At 40.8% G+C, this 25,363-nt stretch overlaps 1 protein-coding gene across 1 annotated transcript in view; it reads left to right on the top strand.

The window, feature by feature from the left end:
- The window catches only part of CERS6 (ceramide synthase 6), a 320,307-nt gene that overhangs the window by 105,727 nt on the left and 189,217 nt on the right, over window positions 1-25,363 (top strand). The window contains exon 3 of the mRNA XM_047084888.1: window positions 649-779. Coding sequence (XP_046940844.1) covers window positions 649-779 — 131 coding nt within the window. The remainder of the gene's footprint in view (window positions 1-648; window positions 780-25,363) is intronic.

Raw genomic sequence — 25,363 nt, 5'->3', positions numbered from 1 at the left:
GTTGGTTAAGTGGCTGACTCTTGGTTTCGGCTCAGGTCACAATCTCGCAGTTTGTGAGTTTGAGCCCTGCATCAGGCTCTGCGCTGTTAGTGCAGGGATTTTCTCTGTCTCTCTCTCTGCCCCTCCCCTGCTCGTGTTCTCTGTCTCTCTCCGGATAAATAAACTTGAAAAAAAAAAGTGCAAGCATTAGAGCAAGATTCACGTTTTTCACTGTTGTTTCGTAATGAGTAACTTTTCTTCTCCTGAGTGATTATTTTTTTAAACATATTTTTTTAGCGTTTATTCATTTTTGAGAGACAGAGACAGAGCGCGAGCGGGGGAGGGGCAGAGAGAAAGGGAGACAGAATCCTAACCAAGCTCCAGGCTCTGAGCCATCAGCACACAGCCAGACGCTGGGCTCGAACTCAACTCATGAACTGCGAGATCATGACCTGAGCTGAAGTCAGATGCCCAACCAACTGAGCCACCCAGGCGCCCCCCGAGTGATTACTTATATTCATGCTACTAATGGAAGGACTATGTCCTCAGTGGTAAATACAGAAATCTCAGTAGCAGGTAGTAAATAGAGGTTAAAAAAATCAACTTAGACAAGGGCAGATGTGTTTGTGGTGAAGATGAAAATGATTTTGCTGGTGCCTTGTTTCATAGCATCCTGATGAAAAGAGATTGGAAGGCCTCTCCAAACAGCTGGACTGGGATGTTCGCAGCATTCAACGCTGGTTTCGACAGAGATGCAACCAGGAGAAGCCAAGCACGCTGACGAGGTTCTGTGAGAGCATGTAAGTTGCTGTTACTCTTCTTGAAAGCAAAACCTGCCTAAGTACTCCTCCTGTCCCTAACTTAAAAATAAAGGCTTCGTGCAGGCTCCAGCAGCCCCTGTAAAGCATGCCACCTGGTGGAAAAAATACTCCTCAAAAACTGGGGGAATAGTAGTTTGTAAGAATTTGTGATTAACGCTTTGGATTCAGTAACTGAAGTTCACTTTCTAATGTAGTTCCTACAAGGTATTGGCAGATGGTATTTTCAGGGGCCTGCGATGGTATTTTCATTCAGCCACCTTTGAAATAGAGCACTAAAAGTTATTACTTTAATGGTTTGAATTTTAATAGAGGAGACTTTGTCAAGATGTTCTTTCCACGGGTAACAGCTGAGATGCTAAGATGTATAATCAGAGAGTCGTGATTATGTCCCATATTCCTGGAGATTTAAGAAATAACTATATTATATTCCTTGGGTGAATTTAATGAAGCATTGCTTGAAGGTGGGGGGTGGAATGAAGGTCTCTTCCATTTCTGAAATGTGAACTTTATGGTGTGTAAATTATCAATAAAGCTGTTAAGAATAATAAAAGACCTATAGAGAACTAGCACAGTGCCGTTTTGAAATAGTGACACTCAATGCACTGACCTAGAGGAAAGTTAGAGAAGGAAATACTGAAGCATTGAGCACATTTCCAACAAAGGGAAGGGGCTGTGCCTCGAGCTCGTTGGTGCATTTGGTCTTCATCCTTTGGGATGTGACTGTGCCTTTGTCTAACAGCTCTGTGCTTTGGGAGCTTTTTTCCTGACACCTGGTCATTTGAACAATAGTGCTGTCATTGTTCCCTTTGTTGCAGGCTCCTTCTGTTTGGGGTTAAAGTTGCATTTTCAGGTTTAGCTTTCAATTATGCCGAAAAAGTATTTTAGCAATTACAATCTAAAACTCAGAGGGAAGCCTGATGTTCTGGGAGAAGTGAGTGAGGGGAAGAATAATAACCATAAATTCCTAGGGCTGGATAAATATGGGGAGCATAAACAGGGTCTTCAGGAGGTCAGAATATTTATAAAACATGGAAAAACAACCGAGTAGATACAATCTGCAAAGCCCTTCCTATAATTGAACTGAGTGGCAATTTATGGAAGAAGGATTTATGCATCTGGGCTCCTGATCAAAAGCTGGAATTGCTTCCTGGCCTGGCCCCACCACGTACATGAAGGACCTGTGTTCCTTCTTTGGGCTGTGGGTCTGAGTAGTGGTGAAGCTGAGTCTTGGCATCGGGACCACATGCTGAAACTCACCTGCCATCTTCCCCTCCTCCAGCTAACTTCTTTGGTAACTTGACACTCGTCCTTTCTCTACTATACTGACTCTACACCAGTTTCCATACCAGTATGTATAGGAATCAGTCATTGAATGTTGTTCAAATGCAGATTATCATTGAGTCGGTCTGATGGCAACCGAGGGTACATTTTTAACAAGTTTCCAGGTGGTGCCACTGGTCCATGGACCACATTTTGAAGAGCAAAGCTCAACACTATACCAGTATCTGTCTTCTCCCTGAATTCAGCTGGCCTTTATCTGCAGTTAGAATCAGCTAAAAATATTTCTAAATGATTGATAAAGGCATGACAATGTGAAGGCGCAACTGGGGGGAGAGATGGTACCTAAATGTATCAATTATGATCTTTTTCCTCAAGTGGTTTATTTTAATAGTTAGTGTCAAGGAGATATAACAAATATCTGAGTATATGCACATCAGGGATATTAAACAATGAGCAGATAGACGTGTGCACGAAACAATTGGCATGGACCATCAGTAAGTAAAGATTAGAGGAGAAAGATCAGCTGTGGGCTAGGGCACGTGGCAGGGCTATTGGGTTACAACTGAGACGGTACTGGTGGCCTTTGACTTCTCTGTTGCAGAGGACTGTGCTGATGAACTTTGTTCTCAAACTCTCTTCTTCCTTAACCTCTGGATTGCCACTAGATTCTCTGGTCTTTCCAAGAGCAACTGTTTGTATGACTTATTCTGCATTTTTCCATTTTCTTGAGTGGGCTTCTCCAGAGTCAGTCTTCAACCTCTTATTTTCCCCGCTCTACCTTCCATCCTCTGTGCAGAAGTAATTTTCTCTTGCCATCCTCTTCCAAAGTCATGTGTCCAATGACAAGGCATCGTTCTGCTGTCTCCCAGCTGGCAACTCTGACTTGCTTCCATTGCTGACTTCCCTTCACCTGTTGTTTGCATGCCTCCATTCCGTTATAGGCTAGAAGCTCAAACCAGTCATTTGCTGGGTTCTGTTAGTTCTTCATAAAGCCGCTGCTGTGGCCCAGATCTTAATTGCTCTCATAGCTATCCTTATTATTTATGTCACACTCATAGATATTTTGCTACAAAAAAATTCCTAACATGCTACTATTTCCATGTTCTCCTGCCTTTAAACCCTGATTTTTTTTTGCAACTGTTGGATAAATTATTAGGCTCCTTAGCCTGTTAGCTAGACTCTGATTTTCATGTGTTTGGTATCAGTCACCCAAATGACCCCTTCCTTCCAGAAGGTTGTCTTTTCACTTTGTTCAATTGCTGCCATGGTTTATACTGTGCTCCTGGCATGGACACCTATGTTCCTCTGCCCTGCCCATCTATCCCCTACCCATTCTTCAAACCCGAGGCCCTCTCAGAAATGTGGCATGACTGTTGAGTGTCTGGAATGAGTATGACTTTTTTGGAATTTTAGAGTCCTCACTATAAGTGCTAGTAATTTCATATTGAGTCACATGCTTTCTTATGTGGTGACTTAACTTGTTCATATATTTTTACCCTCAGTATATAATACTTGCTCCTTGAGGGCACGAGAACCACATCTTGTTTTTCTTGCATTCTTAGTCTTTATCACCACATATATACTGCTGAATAAATATTGGTTAAATGACTATAAGTTAAAGTGGCATTTTTTTGGAAGGATTTACTGATCTAAGTTGGCACGCTGCCTCCCCAAATGGAAAGTGCCTTTTATACACTGACTTAGCCTAAAATTTGTCTAGGAAAATTATCAAACTATGGAAAGCTCCAAGACTGTATCTCAAAGAGATTAGAGGAAGGAATGGGCTGGCAAAGGGGAACATTTAGCTAATGCGAGGCAAATAAAGCAGAATTATATTGGTCACTGTATGCACAAATGTATGCTATAGTTATTGCTCATCAATATAAAAAATGATCTGGAATAATGGTTCCTAACCAAGGGTGCACTGCATAATCACCTGATGAGCTTTTGTAAATACACATACCCAGCCCCCACCCCAGGATGTCTGAATCAGTGTGGCATCCTAGGTGAGGTCTGGACATGGATATCTTGAAAGAAATGCCCTGAGTACTTACGGCACATATCCATGGTTAAGAAGCACTAATCTCTGAAAAGAGATGACTGCTGTTCCAAAATACTAAAAATCAAATTAGCAAGCAAGCCAACACAGGTTTGGGACCTGAAGGTTTAGGGCCGAAATGTAAAGTTTCTATAGTTTTTCTGTTATATCTAAATTACTATTTTAGAAAATATAGAGTCCGTTCGCGGGAATTGTGTTTCATCTTGCAGCGGTGGGGAATGGCAGCAGTATGCATGCCAAACCACGCTGGTAACCATCTGCTGGCATGTCCGACTTCTGGCATACCAGTTTCATGCAGATGAGCTGAGTAGAAGTTGTTCAACAAGTAATGTGTTGAAACATTGACATGAATTTCTTTCCTTCATGCTTGATGTCAGTCATTCGCAGCTGTGATAGTTTTGATGAATATTTCTTCCCGAAGGGTTTAAATCTTTATTGGCGACTGAAATAGAGATTTTCAAGAGGAAGTAAAGAATTTATAAAAATGAGATGTCCTGTGATACATTTTTCGGAGGAACTCTTGCTAAATGGGAGTCATTTAGCTGGGGGATCATGCTTTGCAGCAACTGAAGTTTTACCTCTCCCCTCCCACAGTTGCATCAGGATAATAGGAAAGTAAAGAATATTGGCAATAAAAAAAATATCTGCGGCATGAAATAGGAAGAGGCAGAGATGTGTTTTCAGAGTAAATGGCTTCCCTCTCGTTTGTGCACTATCAGTGTTCATCATTTTTAAATATTGTGCAGTATATTTAATAGCACATGCCTGGGAATAAATATTATATATGGCTTTCATTTAAGCAGTCTCCAAATGACTTCATACTGACAGGTAGATCTCCCATATGATAATATGAAGATGTAGGGCAAGGAATATTACATTTCACAGATTAGTTCTGATTTATGTGGATTGAGGTTTGCTCAGGTGGAACCTTGTTGTAAGTTGAGGACCCACGATTGTCTTTTCTTTAGGGATTTCATTTTAGAGTTGAGGTTGATTAAAACTACCCCCAGATGCTACCATACTTGGATGCAAGCAGGCCAAAATCTGGGAACTTTTTGAAGCTGTGACTTTATTTCTGCAAAGAAAGCTCTATGATCTTAATTTGTGATTTCATTGAACTAAGGATAAGTCAGCAATGAGAAATGAGTGGTTTACAAAATCACCCTCCTACCACTCGGTCACAGATTTTGCTATCTTTTTACTTGAACTAGTTCACAATGCTGTCTTGTGACTGCAATAAGAAAGTGGAACCTAATAATTGAGGGGAAAAAAGAGAACAGGGCAACACAGGGAACAAGCTGAGTCAGATATCCCTTTATTTCAGATCAGTCTTTGATCTGAGGAAATGTGAACATATTCATCAAGTTGTCATAACACAGTCACCTATTTACAAAAAAACCACAACCAAGTATTTGTAAACTGCTTTAGAATCTTCCATATATTGCACACTCTGGTGAAGAACAACATTTTGCCTAAGAGAAAATTCCATTTTGATTATTTTCACAAACAGATCATGACTTGAGCATTATTTACTACCAAAGTTCTCCTGAAGACTGATGTGGTGCTTTGTTTGTTTTAATGCAGTTTTTTTTTAAATTTAAATTCAAGTTAGTTAACATACAATGTAGTATTGGTTTCAGGGATAGAACTCAGTGATTCATCACTCACATGTAACACCCAGTGTTCATCCCAACAAGTGCCCTCCTTGATGCCCATAACCCATTTAGCCCACCCATCTCCCCTCCAGCAACCCTCAGTTTGTTCTGTCTTTAAGAGCCTCTTATGGTTTGCCTCCCTCTCTGTTTTTATGTTACTTTTACTTCCCTTTCCCTATGTTCATCTGTTGTGTTTCTTAAATTCCACATATGAGTGAAATTATACGTTTGTCTTTCTCTGACTTATTTTTCTGACAATAATACACTCTAGTCCATCCACGTTGTTGCAAATGGCAAAATTTTGTTCTTTCTGATCGTTGAGTAGTATTCCATGGTATGTATGTGTATACATATATATATATATATATATACACACATGTACATATATATGTATATATATATATACACACATATACATATATGTGTGTGTGTGTATATATATATCACATCTTCTTTACCCATTCATCAATCAGTGGATATTGGGCTTTTTCCATAATTTGGCTGTTGTTGATATAGCCAATATAGCTATAAACATTGGGGTGCATGTACCCCTTCAAATCAGCATTTTTGCATCCTTTGGATAAATTCCTAGTGCAATTCCTGCATCATATGGTAGTTCTATTTTTAATGTTTTAAAAAGTTGTATTTATTTATATGAGAGAGAGAGACAGACAGACAGACAGAGACAGTCAGCATGAGCAGGAGAAGGGCAGAGAGAGGGGGAGAGAGAGAATCCCAAGCATATTCTGCACTGTCCGACGCAGGGCTTGAACTCATGAACTGTGAGATCATGACAGGGCTTGAACTCATGAACTGTGAGATCATGACCTGAGCCAACATCAGGAGTTGGACCCTTAACCAACTGAGCCACCCAGGCACCCCTCTATTTTTAATTTTTGAGGAACCTCCATACTGTTTTCCAGAGTGGCTGCACCAGTTTGCCTTCTCACCAGCAGTGCAAAAGGGTTCCCCTTTTTCTGCATCCTTACCAACATCTTTTGTTTCCTGAGTTGTTAATTTTAGCCATTCTGACAGGTGTGAGGTGGTATCTCAATGTGGTTTTGATTTGTGTTTCCCTGATGATAAGTGATATTGAGCATCTTTTCATGTGTTTGTTAGCCATCTATCTGGATGTCTTCTTGGGAAAAGTGTCTATTCATGTCTTCTGCCCATTCCTTCACTGGATTATTTATTTTTTGGGTGTTGAGTTTGATAAGTTCTTTAAAGATTTTGGATATTAACCCTTTATCTGATACATCATTTGCAGATATCTTCTCACATCCTGTAGGCTTCCTTTTAGTTTTGCTGATTGTTTCCTTTGCTGTGCAGAAGCTTTTTATCTTGATGCAGCCCCAATGGTTTATTTTTGCTTTTATTTCCCTTGCCTTTGGAGATGTGTTGAGTAAGAAGTTGCTGTGGCTGAGGTCAAGGAGATTGCTGCCAGTTTTCTCCCATAGGATCTTGATGGTTTCCTATCTCACATTTAGGTCTTTCATCCATTTTGAATTTATTTTTGTGTATGGTATAAGAAAGTGGTCCAGTTTTATTTTTCTGCATGTCGCTGTACAGTTTTCTAGCACCATTCGCTAAGAGACCGTCTTTTTTTCCATTGAATATTCTTTCCTGGTTTGTTGAAGATTAGTTGGTCATACATTTTTGAGTCCATTTCTGGGTTCTCTATTCTGTTCCATTGATCTATGTGTCTATTTTTGTGCCAGTACCATACTGTCTTAATGGTTATAGCCTTGTAATACAGCTTGAAGTCTGGAATTAGGATGTCTCTAGCTTTGGTTTTCTTTTTCAACATTACTTTGGCTATTCAGGTTTTCTGGTTCCATACAGATTTTAGAATTGTTTGTTGTCGCTCTGTGAAGAATGCGGGTGTTATTTTGATAGGAATTGCGTTGAATATGTAGACTGCTTTGGGTATTTTACATATTTTAACAATATTTGTTCTTCCAATCCATGAACATGGAATGTTTCTCCATTTCTTTGTGTCTTCTTCAATTTCTTTCATAAGCTTTCTATAGATTTCAGTGTATAGATCTCTTATCTCTTTGGTTAGGTTTATTCCTAGGTATCTTATGGTTTTTGGTGCAATTGTAAATGGGATTGATTCCTTGATTTCTCTTTCTGCTGCTCCATTATTGGTATATAGAAATGGAACTGATTTCTGTACGTTGATTTTATATTCTGCAACTTTGCTGAATTCATGTATCAGTTCTAGCCGTTTTTTGGGTTGAATTATAGAATATCATGCCATCTGCAAATAGTGGAAGTTTGACTTCTTCCTTGCTGATTTCTGTGCCTTTCATTTGTTTTTGTTGTCTGAGGGCTGAGGCTAGGATTTCCAGTACTATGTTGAGCAACAGTGGTGAGAATGGACATCCCTGTCGTGTTCCTGACCTTAGGGGGAAAGCTCTCAGTTTTTCCCCATTGAGGATATTAGCTGTAGGTCTTTCATATATGGCTTTTATGATGTTGAGGTATGTTCTATCTGTACCTACTTTGTTGAGGGGTTTTATTAAAAATGGATGCTGTGTTTTGTCAGAAGCTTCTTCTGCACCTGTTAAGAGGGTCATATGGTTCTTACCTTTTCTTTTATTAATGTGGTGTATTACATTGATTGATTTGTGAATATTGAACCAGCCCTGCAGCCCAGGAATAAATCCCACTTGATCATAGTGAATAATTCTTGTAATGTACTGTTGAATTCATTTTGCTAGAATCTTTTGAGAATTTGTGTATCCAGGTTCATAAAGGATATTGGCCTATAATTCTTTTTAGTGGGGTCTCTGTCTGGAATCAAGGTGATGCTAACTTCATAGAATGAATCTGGAAGATTTCCTTCCATTTCTGTTTTTTGGAACAGTTTGGGAACGATAGGTGTTAACTCTAAATGTCTGGTAGAATTCCCCTGGGAAGCCATCTGGCCTAGGACTTTTGTTTGTTGGGAGATTTTTGATAATTGATCCAAATTTATTTGCTGGCTATGTGGGTCTGTTCAAATTTTCTGGTTCTTCTTGTTTCAGTTTTGGTAGTTTATGTTTCTAGGAATTTGTCTATTTCTTCCCAGACTGCCCAGTTTGTTGGCATATAATTTTTCATAGTATTCTCTTATAACTGTATTTCTGCAGTGTTGGTTGTATTCTCTCCTCTTTCATTTGTGTTTTTATCTATGTGGGTCCTCCATCTTTTTTGTTTGATAAGTTCTGCTAGGGGTTTATCAATTTTGTTTATTCTTTCAAAGAACCAGCATTTAGTGTCATTGATCTGTTCTGTTATTTTGTTATTATTTAATAATAATCTGCTCTAATCTTTATTATATCCCTTCTTCTACTGGCTATAGGCTTTATTTGGTGCTCCTTTTCTGGCTCCTTTAGGTGTAAGGTTAGGCTGTGAATTTGGGGCTTTTCTTTGTTCTTGAGACAAGCCTGAATTGCAACGTATTTTCCTCTTAGGACTGCCTTTGCTGCATTCCATAGGGTTTGGACTGTTGTGTTTTCATTTTCATTTGCTTCCATATATTTTTAAAAATCTCTTCTTTAATTTTCTGGTTCATTCATTCTTTAGTAGGATGTTCTTTAACCTCCATGAGGAGGTTTAAGGGGTTTCCAAATTTTTTCTTGTGGTTGATTTTATGTTTCTTAGCATTGTGATTTGAAAATATGATTGGTATAATCTCGATCTTTTTGTACCTATTGAGGGCTGATTTGTGACCCAGTATGTGATATAATCTGGAGAATGTTCTATGTGCACTCAAGACGAATGTGTATTCTTCTGCTTTAGGATGAAATGTTCTGAATATATCTATTAAGTCCATCTGGTCCCATGTGTCTTTAAAAGCCATTGTTTTCTTGCTGGTTTTCTGCTTAGATGATCTGTCCATTGTAAGTGGAGTATTAAGGTCCCCTATTATTATGGTATTATTATCAGTGAGTTTCTTTATTCTGTTATTAATTGATTTATATTTTTGGGCGTTCCACATTGGGGGCATAAATATTTACAATTGTTAGATCTTCTTGGTGGGTAGTCAGTCCTCTTAATTACGATATAATGCCCTTCTTCATCTCTTGTTACAGTCTTTGGTTTAAAATCTAGTTGGGGCGCCTGGGTGGCGCAGTCGGTTAAGCGTCCGACTTCAGCCAGGTCACGATCTCGCGGTCCGTGAGTTCGAGCCCCGCGTCAGGCTCTGGGCTGATGGCTCAGAGCCTGGAGCCTGTTTCCGATTCTGTGTCTCCCTCTCTCTCTGCCCCTCCCCCGTTCATGCTCTGTCTCTCTCTGTCCCAAAAATAAATAAAACGTTGAAAAAAAAATTAAAAAAAAAATCTAGTTTGTCTGATATAAGTATGGCTATTTCGGCTTTATTTTGAAGTCCATTAGCATAATAGATGATTCTCCATCCCCTAAAGTTCAATCTGCAGATGTCTTTAGGTCAAAAATGAGTCTCTTGTAGGCAGCATCTAGATGAATTTTTTTTTATTCATCTTGGTGCCCTGTGTTTTGATTGGAACATTTAGTCCATTTACATTTAGAATGATTATTGAAATATATGAATTTTGTGCCATGTATTACCTGTAGTGTTGGTGTTCCCAGTGGATGTTTTGTAGTACTTTGTAGTCTTTGTTGCTTTGGTCTTCTTTTTTTTTCCCCCTCCACCCAGAGAGCCCCCCTTAGAATTTGTTGCAGGGCTGGTTTAGTGGTCACGAACTCCTTTAGGTTTTGTTTGTCTGGGAAACTATCTCTTCTTCTATTCTGGATGACAACCTTGCTGGATAAAGGCTGTGTCTTTTTCCCATTCAGGACGTTGTATATTTCCTGCTACTCCCTTCTGGCCTGCCAAGTTTCAGTGGACAGATCTGCTACTAACCTTGTGTGTCTACCGTTGTAGGTTAAGGACCTTTTGTCTCTAGCTACTTTCAGAATTTTCTCTTTATCTTTGTGTTTTCCAAGTTTCACTGTTTGACCTATTTTTGTTGATTTTGAGGGTAGTTCTCTGTGCCCCTTGGACTTGAATGCCTGTTTCCTTCCCCGGATTAGGGAAGTTCTGAGCTATAAGTTGTTCAAATAAATCTTTTGCCCCTTTTTCCTTTTCTTCTTTTGGTACTCCTATGATATGGATATAGTTTCATTTTATGGAATCATAAGTTCTCTAAGTCTCCCCTTGAACTCTAATAATTTCCTCTCCCTGTTTTTTTCAGCTTCAGTATTTTGCATAGTTTTATCTTCTATATCACCTATTCTCTCCTCTGCTTTTTTTAAAAACTTTTTTTAAGTTTACTTATTTATTTTTGAGACAGACAGAGTGGGAGAGGGAGAGGGAGAGAGAGAAAGAGAGCACATGAGCAAGGGAGGGGCAGAGAGAGGGAGAGAGAGATAATCCCAAGCAGGCCCTGCACTGTCAGTGCAGAGCCTGATATGGGGCTGAAACTCACTAACTGTGAGATGACTTGAGCCAAAATCAATAGCTGGATGCTCAACCAACTGAGCCACTCAGGCGCCCCTTAAAAACTGTTATTGGGGTGCCTGGGTGGCTCAGTCGGTTAGGCGTCCAACTTCGGCTCAGGTCGTGATCTCACAGCTCATGAGTTCGAGCCCCACGTTGGGCTCTGTGCTGACAGCTCAGAGCCTGGAGCCTGCTTCTCATTCTGTCTCCCTCTCTCTCTGTCCCTCCCCTCCTTGTGCTCTGTCTCTCTGTCTCTCAAAAATGAATAAATGTACAAAAAAAATTTAAAAAAACAACAACTGTTATTAACTCATGGGTTGTACAAAAACAGATGGTGGACTGGACTTGGCAAGCAACCTGTAGTTTACTAAACCCTTCTTTCAGATTATAGTACTATTAGCAGTTCTTTCAGAGTTTCAGGAAAGAGAATGTGGTCTTATAGCACAAGGCACAGTCATCCATTGCTCAATGTTGCCATATAATAGACTCATTAGAACAGTTCTGTAATTAGTATGCCCATTTAATATTCTTGGCACATGGTACCTTGATGCTCTGTAGTTTCATTTAACTCAATCAGGCCCTCTTTGAAGTTGTTAGTAGTCAGAAGACAGTATCACTTCCACTACAAAAATTCTGAAGATTAATGAACTGTAAAATAGACAGTCTGCTCTTTTGCCTTGGGAAAGCTTTTCCTTCCTTCTACTCCCGACCTTCCATCTGTGGCATGTGAACTCAGGTTTTCCATGTAGATTAGGCCTCCCACAGTCCTTGATGGCATATGGCTGGGCCTCTAATTTATGTGTACTGGCTAATTAAGAAAGCAGATTTTTGCTAAAAGTATCAGGCCAAACTTTGGTCAGTCTGGCTGCATATTAAGTACTGCTGGTCAGTTTTCTTTAAACCCTAAATTTCTCAAGACTCTGTAGATAGTTTTTCCAAGAATTTTATTCAATATGGAGTTGGATAGAGATGAAAAGGACAGAATATACAGAGGAATCATTGAATTTATTAAGGTCTAATATTCTTATTTAATTCTTGTCTGCCACTTTTGAATCTATATGCCATATCTTTATTGTTTAATCTACTTCAAAAGTTATTTCTTTTTTAAGTTTGTTTATGTATTTTGGGAGAGAGAAAGCATGAGTGGGGGAGGGACAGAGAGAGGGAGAGAGAGAGAATCCTAAGCAGGCTCTATACTGTCAGTCTGGAGGCCGACATAGGGCTCAAACTCATAGACCATGAGATCATGACCTGAGCTGAAATAAAGTCGGATGCTTAACTGACCAAGCCACCCAGAAGACCCAAAAGTTATTTCTGATTTAGAACCAAATCATGAAATCATTATAATCAACTTTGATTATAGAGGATATATAAAAGTACACATGTTTGTAAAGTTTGGGGAATAAACATTCCAAATAAATACTTTAACTTTTACTACTTGCACAGGATTATATTCTGTACATGTGTTCACACAGATATACATACATGCTGTGTATCTAAGAGTGGTGCCTGCCCTTCTTGGGATATCTTTATAGAACTTGCCTCAACAAAGTGCCTAAAGAAGGCTATAGGAACATTCTGTTTTAGGATCCATAAGTCGTGATTCCCTTAGTGGCAGTACAGTCAGTTGCACTGTAACATGATATACACGTTCCTAAAAATTGCCACACTGTGCAGAATTACACAACAACACAACACAACACGGGGCTTATGAGAAAAGTGAGTCAGGGCACAACACTCAAAAACTGCATCAGGGACATTAAAAAAAAGATAGGAATAATAAAAACAGCACAGTTTTATACATGTGAAGTGGTTAAGAAATACATAAGGACTGTAATACATATATATTATATTGAAATACATAAGGACATATAATACATATTATATTATATTGAAAAAGACCTCAAGGTTGCTTGGAAGTTGGGGTTGGTAAGTATTGGGTGAGCTGCCATAATAAAATACCACATACTGGGCGCCTTACACAACAGAAGTATATCTCTCACAGTGCTAGAGGCTGGCAGCCCAGGATGAAAGTGTCTTAGGGGTGGTTTCTCCTGAGGCTTCATTCCTTGGCTTGCATATGGCCACTTTCTTCCTGTGTTCTCACATGGTCTTTCCTCTGTGCATGTTTATTCTCGGTGTCCCTTCCTCTTCTTTTAGGACGCCATCCATGTTGGAATAGGACCTCCTACAGCCTCATTTAACCTGAATTGCCTCCATAAGAGCCATATTTTCAAATATAGTCGCATTGGGTGTTAGAGCTTCAGCGTAGGAACTTTGGGAGGACGCAGTTCCACCCGTAAGAGCGTTGGAAGTTTATAGTTCGTAAATTACTATCAAGTGGTAGAAGGAGGATGATCTGAAATTTGAGAGAAAGTTATGACAGCAGGTGGATGTGGCCCATAACATGTGGACTGAGGTAACTTGGAGATGTTTGAGAGGGGTATGTGTGCCTGTAGGTGTGTGTTTTGTGTATTCCGACACTGCTCGGGTCCACTGAGCACGTTTCTGCATTCACCTAGTGTTTCTGGCAGATAAGATCACACAGACGCCAGTAAGAAATTTGTATTATGCTTACAAAACAGTGGAACATATCAGTACCAGGCTTACAGCCTTGCTGTGATAGCACAGGGTAGGGGTGCAGTGGGTGCAGCTCTGGAGCCGGGCAGTCTGACTTCAAATGTTACCTCAGAAAAATCTGTGGGATATTTGAGAGAGCCGTTTGGCCACCCTAAGCTTCAGTTACTTCATTTGTAAAGCAGGCATGTTAGCCGTGCCCAACTCATAGGGTCCTTGGGAAGACTACAGGCCTTAACCTATGAAGTGTTTGGAATGGCGTCTTGTGCACAAGGGGGTGAATGCTAGCTACCATCAACACCATCGTGTTGTCTGTTGTTTGTCAAGTTGGTGTAATGAGAGCAGGAGCAAATAGCTAGTAATCTGTCATAACCATGCAATGCAAGAGCTGTAGGCATGTTATTCGGCAGAGGCAGCTCCGGTGTTTGTTGTTTTAGGAGGAGAGCTTCAAGAAGGTGCAAGGAGAATAGGTTCTTAATTTAGAATGAAGCTCTTTTATTCCATGGAACTCCAAGAAGGCAGAATCATGTGGATTCACAGGACCGTCAGCTTGGACTTTACTTACACACGAGAAAAAGATGCAAAATTCATCCGAGTTCAGAGCGTCAGACCCTTTGGCTTGCTGCTGTGTAGCGATGTGGCAGAAGTGGATGAGAAAAGGTGTCCTACTTCAGCAGGGAATGATGCCCGCTGTGCTGCTAGAAGCCGAGGCTTTTGAAGCACCGCACGAGAAATGTCAGAACATGCAGCGAATATCTTTGAACCACAGAGATTTAAAATTTGCCCAGGTGATTCTGAGGAAGGCGCAGCTTGCCTCTGCCAGGGGGGAGAGAGGAACAAAGCCTGGAGCTCAGTGGTGCTGGCTTTAGTAAACCCACCTCTGCTAGGGCCGGGACAGTCCGCTCAGCCTTAGGAGGTTGGCATGGCTTCTGGGTGTAAGAGTTTGCTGTTAAATGTAATATTTATTGGTTACCTCCCATGTGCAGGTGAAGGTGCTGTGGAGGCAGTTGATCTTGAACAAATTTGAGGTTGGGAATTAAATGTGGCTGGTTCATGTCCAGGCTCAAGCTATTTAACCCTAATTGAGTAATTTACCTTTGCTAGGTCCCAGGTGCCTCTTTCGAAAAGGAGAAATAACTCCTATTTATAGGGTCATTCTGGGGATTAAATGAGAGTGTGCGGGTATAATGTGCATCTCTTAGTGCCTGTTTCTTTTTCAGCTGGGGTTGCAAAGTTGAGTAAGCAACAGTTTCTGACTTGGTGGCACTCACAGGGGCAATTGATTCTGCATATTAGTAAAGTAGTTCAGTATCTCAGATGGGGAGATATAACCTGTAATACTTAAGTGATGAGGCTCTTTTCTAGAGCCTTTTCCTTACTGCTCTAGCTGTGGGGTTTTCTGGGTCTTTTATCTTAATATACCATCAGGAGAACCATATTAAAAATTTTTTTTTAATGTTTATTTATTTTTGAGACAGAGAGAGACAGGGCATGAACGGGGGAGGGTCAGAGAGAGAGGGAGATACAGAAGCCGAAGTAGGCTCCAGGATCCGAGCTGTCAGCACAGAGCCCGACACGGGGCTTGAACTCACAGACTGTGAGATCGTGACCTGAGCTGAAGTTGGATGCTCAACCAACTGAGCCACCCAGGTGCCCTGGGAGAACCATATTTTAGATTGTTTGAAGAGGAAGCGCTTTGTTGCTTCCTCTCAGGAGTCCAGTCCACCTTGACCTCTTTTTCTGTTCTTCTTTTCCTTCTCCCTGCCTCCCTGCCTCCTTCCCTCCCTCCCTCCCACCTCCTGCTGTTACAGGGGCAGGTGCTTTCTGCTTCCTCCTGGCTATTCACCCTTCTGTGATTAGCTTGTGGGGGCCACATCCCTTGTCAAAGGGTGGACAGGGGACTTCATAGAATCCTCGACCATTTCTAATTTGACTGTAACTGTCTTAAAACTTGGCACATTGCACATGACTCCTGAGATTTGAATACAGCACCTACTAATTAGGGGGTGAAAGTGTTTGTGTGTAGCATGTGGTAGTGAGGGTAGGCACTTGGACAAAGCAATGGGAGGTGCAGCTGTCCCCCCTTTTGGAAGATTTGGGCAGATTCCAAGTGACTTTTGGGGAAGAAGGTCTTAGAGGTTGTAGGCCTTCCCAAATTTAAATTCATAAATGAGCCTTCTACAAGATTGGAAACTTACCTAAAAGCAACTAAGGCCAGTTGTTTTGATTTTAAATGCAAGTTGAGCTGCTGGCATTGTGTATAGGGCTGTCATGCTTTGAGAGAATTAAGGTATTTTAGAAAAATCACTTTAAAATTTGGTCAGTATTTCGTATTTTGCCTCTCTCCTCTCTTGCAGCAGTTGCCAACTGATGGGAGGATATATATTGCTCTTAGGGCTCAACTACGTAGAAGGGTATGGAACTGTGCTGCAGAGCTTATGGTGTGAGTGAGACCATTGGTGTAGCATCACACACATCTTCATTCATAGGTTATCACTAGCGTCCGAATTGGCATTAAAGGGTAGTGCATTGGGGCGCCTGGGTGGCCCAGTCGGTTAAGCGTCCGACTTCAGCCAGGTCACGATCTCGCTGTCCGTGAGTTCGAGCCCCACGTCAGGCTCTGGGCTGATGGCTCAGAGCCTGGAGCCTGTTTCCGATTCTGTGTCTCCCTCTCTCTCTGCCCCTCCCCCGTTCATGCTCTGTCTCTCTCTGTCCCAAAAATAAATAAACGTTGAAAAAAAAATTAAAAAAAAAAAAGGGTAGTGCACAAGTCTTGGACATATCACTTCATCCTTCAGCATTCTGATAACTCCTGTACTTAGCCCCAGGTGGAATAAAATTGCATATTTTCATCTTACGTATGATTAAATAACTAGTCTTCTTGCAGGTGTTAGTGGACACCTGTGCTGGTAGGAGACATAGACCCCAGGCAGGGAGAACGATGTTTACTAACGTTATGTTATATTCCGGGTACCATAATGGAGCCTTTGCAATTAATCCTCACAGCTACCCTCTGTAATATGTTAGGTGTTACAGGCCCTTCTTAGTCATGAAAAAACGGAAGCAGGGAGAGGTAGAGTAATTGAGCACCACTCGGCTAGAAAGTGACAGCTGGGATTTGTACCCAGGCTCGCCCAAACCTGGGACTTGTTAGAAAAAGCTCAGGAACACAACATGTTATCACATTCAGAGCAAATACAGAAAGGGACACTTGGTGTTCTATTTGCATATGGCAGTCTCCTTTCCTTTCCTTTCTCCCTCCATTTATGAAAGATTGGAATTAAATTTTCTTGCTGTCTCTTTGGCATACCAATTGCACTTTTAGTTATTCTCTTCTAGAGCACTACACTTGGAGACTTGTTATTTTCACTATTTGCATTCCTCTCTGCTATTAAACTGTCCAGCGCCTTGACTGCTGGCACTTCTTATTCTAAATCTTTTCATCCCCACAGGTCAGCACAATGCCTGGTGCTTTGTAAGACCCCAGTAAATGTCTACGGGATGAATCAATTATTTAGATTAGGGACTGGACTGAACCTGTAGGGACTAAGGGACTGAGTGTAATTAAGAAGAAGCTCAAGTTTGATGTCTTTCAAATAATCGTAGGAAGATTAAGGTGGGAGGGAGAAAGTGGGAAGGGCCTTCTGGAGGAGGTGACACAGCTGGATTTTTAAGCATGATGACAGTGTCGAGGTCGAGAAAGAGAAGGAGGGTGCCAAAAGCTGCTCCAGGCAATGGAACTTGCCCGAAGAGCAAGGTGGGCTTGGGGAACCCCAGTCAGCACGAGTGGTGAATAGGACAGGGGAAGCCGGCCGGCAGCAGCATCCCTATTGCCAAGTGAAGGCCCTGGGCATCTTCTCCTACACCTTCCAGTCTACGCATCTAGGGCCATCTGACCTTCTGTTCTAAAATGTCCTTGTTTTGCCTGCATTCACAAAAATCTCATGTTTACTAAGTGTTTGACTCATTGGCGAATGGAATCGGTGTTTATTGCCAGTGCGTTATACCAATGTGTATGACACAGTTTGAACCCTTGTATTTTTTTGTTGGAAAAAAGACTTGCTCATTGAACATGAGTCTCTCATTGATTAGACATATGTGATGGAGATGATCTTGAACAGGCACCTTCTATGTTCCTTGTGAAGTCCATCTTCCTGCCTTTATCCTGTTTTCTGAAGAGGATAATATAGTGCTTAGAATCCGCATAATGACTTCTCCCCTTTTCTTTCTCACCTCCCATACAAACCTGCAAAAAATTAAACATCCAAAGGAAAAAAGAAAGAAAACCACGTTATCACCTCACTATTAGCTATATCGGCTGCATCATATTTTACAGAAAAAAATCAGGGTATGGGACCCATGATAACTGGTAGTATGCCATTGACTCAGCACTCTGCAGTCAAGGTTCAACATGAAAAAAACAAAACAAATTAGGACATGCGGTCAGAAAAGCATGAATGTGCTTTTATGGTTTGGAGCAACTGAATATTAGAAATCAAGATTGTCTCAGAAAATCCAGAAAGAAATCATGGGGCCCCATGACTGAATTCACTTCAATTTCCCAAATGGTTACAGAGGACTTTATGTGGCTGGGGCTGGGTGCTGGAGGATTTAAGGTAAAAAGGAAAAAACTGCTATTCTCTGGCATTCAGAGTGTAGGAGGGCAAAAGGCACAACAATTTAGAAAAGAGCTACAGAAAAGAGCTACAGAGCTACAGAGCATCCTCTCCCTGGGGACAGGGCTGAGTCATTGGACTGTAATAAGTACTTGTGGGTTAGCAAACCAAAGTTGGGATAAATAAATCTAAGAATTGGCCAATGTAAACAGCATCTTATGAATGCATTTATGATGGATTTGGGGACAGAATTAAAATTGAAGTATATAAAATATTGAATTTTATTTATAGAATCTTTTATCTTTCAAAAGAACAAATTTGTCTGGTGATATCCATGGAATAACAAGTGGTCTCCTTGTAATGGGATTCTGCCAGAACTTCCTACGATGAAGCATATGCCATTAAGCTTCCCTGTGTTTATTACTGTTCTGGGTGCTAGGAGAGTCACTTTGCCTGCAAATTCCTTACTTATGGGGAACTGTATTTGGTGCTCTAGATAAGGTTATTTGGTGCAACTAGCTTTCATCCAGAGCCGTCACTGATCTTTCTTTTCTGTCTCCTTTTCTTCTCTGTGGGTGGGAGGCTGAGGACTGGGATAGGTGAAGGGCTGGAGGGGTGGGAATAGTGTACACGCTTTCTACATTACATCAGGTCCAAACCAATGATTTGAAGATTGGGATACTGTTTGCAGTAAGAAATTCTCAACGTGTGGGCACTGTGGTACATGCTGTGATTTGTGAGGTATGAGAAGCACTGGTCTGCACCTGCAGCACTAGTTAACATGTCCATACAGATTTCAAGAAGTAGCCAAATACAGAGTTTCCTCCAAAGTTGTTCTTCACGTGTATACTTTTCAGCGGATACTCTTGTTTTTCTTCTGTTACTCATTGAAGTGGCAGTTCTCATGTAATGTTTTCTCTCTCATTATGAATTTTAGTTGTGGAAATGTGTCCGACTTGATTTTCGTTCTTATTTAATTCTGAAATAGGACTTGAACCTGTGTGCATCATTTCAATTTGATTGATTCAAAATACGATATTGTTTTATCTTAAATTGTGAAGGGTTCACATGAATCTTGGCTAAACCTCTTGTGTTCTAAAATCTAAAAGTTTTTCTTGCTTCATGAATTTAAGTGTTCCTATTTCTGTGTGTTCCCAGTACTTAGGTAGTTCAATAAACATTTTTTTGGGGGGAGCCTTTACTACCTGCTGGGTTCTGTATCAAGATGCTAGATGGATATTAGGACCTCTTTCCTTGATGGATTAATGACAGTATCTCTTTACTTCACCCTCTAAACCTGAATTTCCTTATCTGTAAAACAGGGCTAATAATCTTAAAAAGCTGACAGAATTTTTATAACAATTAAATAAAATAATTCTTAGAAAGCACCTAGGATATGCCTACTACATTGTAAGAACTCAAGCAAATTAATTACTTTAGATCAATTTGAATTTCTGTGTACTAGAGGCTGGCAAAATGAATTGAATTCCCCTGCCCAGTCAAATACTATCATTCTGAGCTTGCTTAATACCCTAGGGTACCACACTACCACCATGTGCTTAATCAGAGGCTTTATTTCTGTTAAATCCCCAAATATCTGGAGATGTAATTATTTAGTAGGTGTGATATGATGGCTTTTGTTGAAGGAACTCAAACTCATCATTTTAATTTCTAATTCTTGACTTACTTTAAAGAAAAGCTTCTTGCTGGTTGGAGTAAGAACATGGCTTTCCAGCTTTCTGACTTTTAAAGTAGGGTGTAATTTGAAACCACAGTCTTATTTGTCTAGAACAGCAGGATAAGGCCCTTGTGGTGGAACTAGGAGGTTTATATCTCAGGCAAAGAAGTCAGGGCACACAAGGCCCAGGGGCAGAGTAGTCTAGGGTGCCAGCCCTTACCAACTTGCATCAGACTCAGTTTCCTGAAACTTAACTAGTCAGAATAGTACTGCAGATTGAAATTGGGGCCATAGTGTCATCCTGCATGTATAAGGCACTCGTGCTTTAGTAAATGTTAGCTGTTGTACTAATGATCGTTAGTAGTAACACTATAATTATCACCAAAGCAAATAAGCACCTTCTCTGCACGGACTCACTTCTTGAACAAGTTTTAACCTTTTCTGAGACTTTCATGAGGATTTATGAAAATGGCTTGTACTGCTAGTGCCATGCTTGTTCCTGTCCCTTTGCCTTTGCTCATGCTGTCACTGCCCACAAACCTCCTACCCCCACCCACGCTGCCTTCTCCACTTGATGGATATCTGCTCATCCATCAGGATTTCATTCAGCTTCATTCAGCAAACTCTAGGCATTTATTAAGTGACAAATTTATGCCAGGCACCGTGCTTTGTGTCTAGTGGAGATCATTATAACTTGTGTGGTCTCACCGACTCTATGAAGGAGTCATATACCCCATCCTCTTTTTCCCTAAGTAGAAACCAACAATTCCCATGTTGGTGTATGCCTTTAATAATAACAGTAAGAGTTCACTGCTTTCCTATTTCTTTTTATCTGCTAGCCTATCAAGTTCTTTAGTGCAAAGAGAACATCTTACTTCTATTTGAATTCCCAGCATCTAGGATTATGCCTGCATAGAGAAGGTGCCCAATAAATGTTTTTAGAGTGGATTAACACATATTTTAGGGCTGATGACCTTTGTTTTTGTTTCATGTTTTGCTCAATTGTATTTTGAGTGCCTACTGTATGCCAGGCCCTCCTTTCAACCATTGGGACGTAGTTTACATTTCACTGGGGAGGAGAGAGTAGACAAATCAGTCAAGTGTTTAGTACAGTGGTTGGCTCATAGTACTAGGGAGGAGAATTCCGCTGTCAGCGAGCTCATTCCTGAGGAGGTGGGGTTTGAGCCAAGATCTGAAGGAGGTGAGGAAACCTCAAGCAGCAGAGGAGGGGGGCAGTTGCAGACACTTGAAGAGGAGTGCACCTGGTCTCAGGTGTCTGCAGTCGAGGGGAAGTGAGGGGTGACAAGTAGAAGGTGAGGCAAGGGGGTGGCCAGATTATGGAGAGCTCTGTAGACCCCTGGAAAGACTTGGTGTTTTCCTCAGAGAAGAGAACCCACTGGAGGGTTTTGAGGAGCAATGTGGTCTGATTAACTTCCTAACAGATTCACACTGGCTGATTTGTTCAGACTGGATTGTAGGGAGGTAAAAGCAGGCACAGGAAACCAGGCAGAAAGCTCCTGAAATAATCCAGGGGAGAGTTCTAGGTGACTCAAACCAAGATGGTGGCAGTGGAAGTAATGAGAAGAGTTCAGGTTTGGAATTTTTGTTTTAAGTTTATTTATTTATTTTGAGAGAGAAAGAGAGCACAAGCAAGGGAGGGGCAGAGAGAGAGAGAGAGAGAGAGAGAGAGAGAGAGAGAGAGAGATTGAATCTCATGCAGGCTTTGCTCTGTCAGTGCGGAGCCTGATGTGGGACTTGAACTCATGAGCCGTGAGATTATGACCTGAGCTGAAGATCCGGATGTTCAATTGACCGAGTCACCTAGGTGCTCCCAGGTTCAGGATTTTTTAAAAATTTTTAATTTTGAAAAATTTTAAACATAAAAAAGGAAACCAGTAGTTTAGTGAACACCCATATGTTCATCAACATTTGACATATTTACATTACCTATGCCTTTTTTTGGTGAACCATTTCAAAGTAAATTACAGATGTTATGAGACTTTGTGCTTCAGCATAAATCTCCAGAAAATCTCAGGTTGTTCTCTTACATAAACAGAATACCATTATTATACCAAACTAATACATAGTTTGTATTCAGATTTCCCCAGTTGTCTTCCCTGAGTTGCCTTTTATATCTGTATTTCTTTCCAGATAAAATCCAATCAAGATTCATTCATTAGAGTTGTTTGTTATGTCTCTTAAATCTTTCTCTTTCACATTAACTTCATTAGTTTGAAATCATTTTAAACTTACAGAGAAGTTTCAAGAATTGTATAAAGAAATCCTATATAGACATCACCCAGATTCACTAATTGTTAACATTATATTGTACTTGCTTTAATATTCCTTCTCTGTTAAGTTTCAGATCAGGATTTACTTTGAATATAGAGTCAACAGAATTTGCTGAGAGGTTGGTTGTTTGGTGTGAGAGAAAGTGAGGTTTCAAAGGTGACCTTCAGGTTTCTGGCCTGAGAAGTTAGATGGAAGGAGTTGCAATGTACTGAGTTGAGGTAGGTGAGGGAGGAAGGAACAGGTCTGGGAACAAAGTTGGGATCTGAATATCAGTCATGTCGAGTTTGAGATATCTATTAGATGTCTACATGCAGGGGTGCCATAGGCAGCTGGGTGTATAAATAGGGGGTTCAGGGACAAGGCTGCAGCTGTAAATGTGGCAATTGTCCCTGGAGAGGGGGTGCATAGAGCCCTGAGACTGTGAGATCAGCAAGAGCGTGAGGGTAAGCGGAGAGGATGACTGAGGACTGAGCCTTGCACTGTGCTTGTGTTAGAGATGACAAAGTTGAAAGGGTCCGATAAAGGGACTGTGCAGGAGGGACACACGGGTAGGAGGAGGCTATCACCTGTGTCACACATTGCTGATGGGTCATGTAAGTTGAGGACTGCACAGTGACCCTTGGATGTGGTTATTGGTGTTACAGACGTCATTGGTGTCTTTGACAAGAGCAGTTTGGATGGGGTGGTGGCAGTGAAACCTCAATCTAAGAAGGCTCAAGAGAAAATAGGAGGAAAGAAATTGGAATATAGGGACTCTCAAGAAGTTTATTGTAAGAGGGTGGTTTGGAGAAAGGGGGTAATAATTGGAGAAGGAATGTGAAGTTAAAGATTTTTTTAAAGAAGGGAACAATTATGGCATGTTTGTATGTGGATGCTTCAGCAGAGAGGGAGAAATGGAAGACGTGAGAGGGGGGAGGTAAGAGCTCTTAGCAGTGGCAGGGATGTAGTGCAGGTGTACTGATTGCCTTAGATGGGAGCGTGGACAGTTCTCCATGGCAACAAGAGAAGCCAGACTCCCTGGACCAAGATGCAGGCAGATAGAATCCTGTTGAGAGCTTGTGGTGAGTCCAGAGATTGCTTCTTTCATCTTGGTGAAACAGAAACAGAGTAATCAGCAGAGAGTAAGGAGGGAGGAGGAGATACTAGAATCTTGAGGAAAACACCTGAAATAATTGTCTGGAAATAGACTTATTAATTTCTCTGGATGGAGTATGTTTATCTGTGTGTGGGGTGGCAGGCTGTGAGGGCAGTAAGGGGCATGAGTAGATTGCCTTCTTTACGAATGAGGTGTCAGTAGAGTGTGGTCATCCTCTCTAATCAGAAAGTTGAGATTAGAGTTGGGATCAGCCCTCACAATGCAATGAATGGCTCCTTCAACGGAAAACTAAGCTAAAAGCAGAGATTTAGAGCATTGCCTCAGGCATTTATCAAACCAGACTGCAAATGTTATGGACTGAATGTTTGTGTCCCTCCAAAATATATATTTTGAAGCCCCAACCCCACAATGTGATGGTATTTGGCAGTATTAGATTTAGATGCAGTCAATCATGGAGCATAGTACTTGTGTGATGGGATTGGTGCCCTTATCAGAGGAGGAGGAGACACCACAGTTCTCTCTCGTGCTCACACCAAGGGGCCAGCCACATGAGCACGCAGCTAGATGGTGACCATCTGCAAGTGAGGAAGAGGGTCTTGAATGAAAATTGAATCTGTTGACACTTTGATTGTGGGCTTCCCAGCCTCCAAAGCTGTGAGAAATAAATGACTGTTGTTTAAGCCTCCCAGTCTGTGGTATTTTATTAGAACAGCCAGAGCTGACTAAGACAACCAATTAGCATTTACTCATTCTTTATCCTTGCCACATTCATTGTCTACAGGAGGTATCTCCTAGGGGAGGTAGAGCAAGTCACTTACATCCTTCAGTCGGTCTGCAACTTTGGAGATACTGAGGGGACAAAACTGACCCATGGAGCCTATTTTGCATGTGGTTACCTTTAAGGAAAATGCCCCCATCTTAATAAAGCACTATTGTATCTTTTAGTTCATTATCCTGTGAGCTGCTGAGGTAGTAAATTCTTGTTAAATTGGATGATGTTCCATTCCAAACTCCCTTCTGTTCTAAGAAATTCTGTACCACATGCTGAAGATTCTTAAGCTGCCACATGGATTTCTCTTGAGCTTTGGATGACTTTATGCATTAGATATTTTTATTTAATTTATGCTTTTAATTTTAAGAAACACATCCAGATATGCCTGCAGCTAGCCAGCCAGTTTTCTAAATCTGCGTATAAATAAGAGAGGAGAAAAAAAAAAAGCAAGCTATATGTGTTTTTCTCCTTTCCCAGTTTTTCTCTTTATGTGAACATTGTATCCCCATTACATGTTTTAGATTCAAGTTTACTCCTTTAAAAATAAGGAATTCATTAGGAAGACCATTAAATAAGCAAATCAAAAACTGTAAGGGATGCAGTTTTATAAAATCTCATGAGTATAACTTTTTTGATACTTAACAAGTAATCTATGCCTCTGGTAATTATTTCAAATAAAATCCTTTTTTACCTAATATTATTAAGTGTTTAATTTAATGTTGGCAAGATCTCATCTAATAGCTCAACTCAAATAAAAATTATGTGTAAACATAATAAAGTTTTAATCTCACTAGGAAAAAATAATTCTTTCAGTTAATTTTAACTTTTTATTTTCAAACATATGCTGGGTGCCTGGGTGGCTCAGTCAGTTAAGCATCTGACTCCTGGTTTCAGCTCAGGTCATGATCTCACAGTTTATGAGATTGAGTACTGCATCAAGCTCTGTGCTGGCAGTGTGGAGCCTGCTTGGGATTCTCTCTCTCCCTTTCTGTCTGTCTCTCTCTGTCTCTCTGTCTCTGTCTCTCTCTCGCTCTCTCTCAGAAATAAATATTTTTAAAATGTTAACATATGCAGCAAAGAAGAGAGAATAC

This window comes from Lynx rufus, unplaced genomic scaffold (genome assembly GCF_022079265.1).
Source record: "Lynx rufus isolate CCGP_SWC_20201006 ecotype Redwood Valley unplaced genomic scaffold, mLynRuf1.p SCAF_2, whole genome shotgun sequence".
In the NCBI taxonomy this organism is placed as follows: Eukaryota; Metazoa; Chordata; class Mammalia; order Carnivora; family Felidae; genus Lynx; species Lynx rufus.
This window is presented reverse-complemented; position numbering and strand designations above follow the sequence as displayed.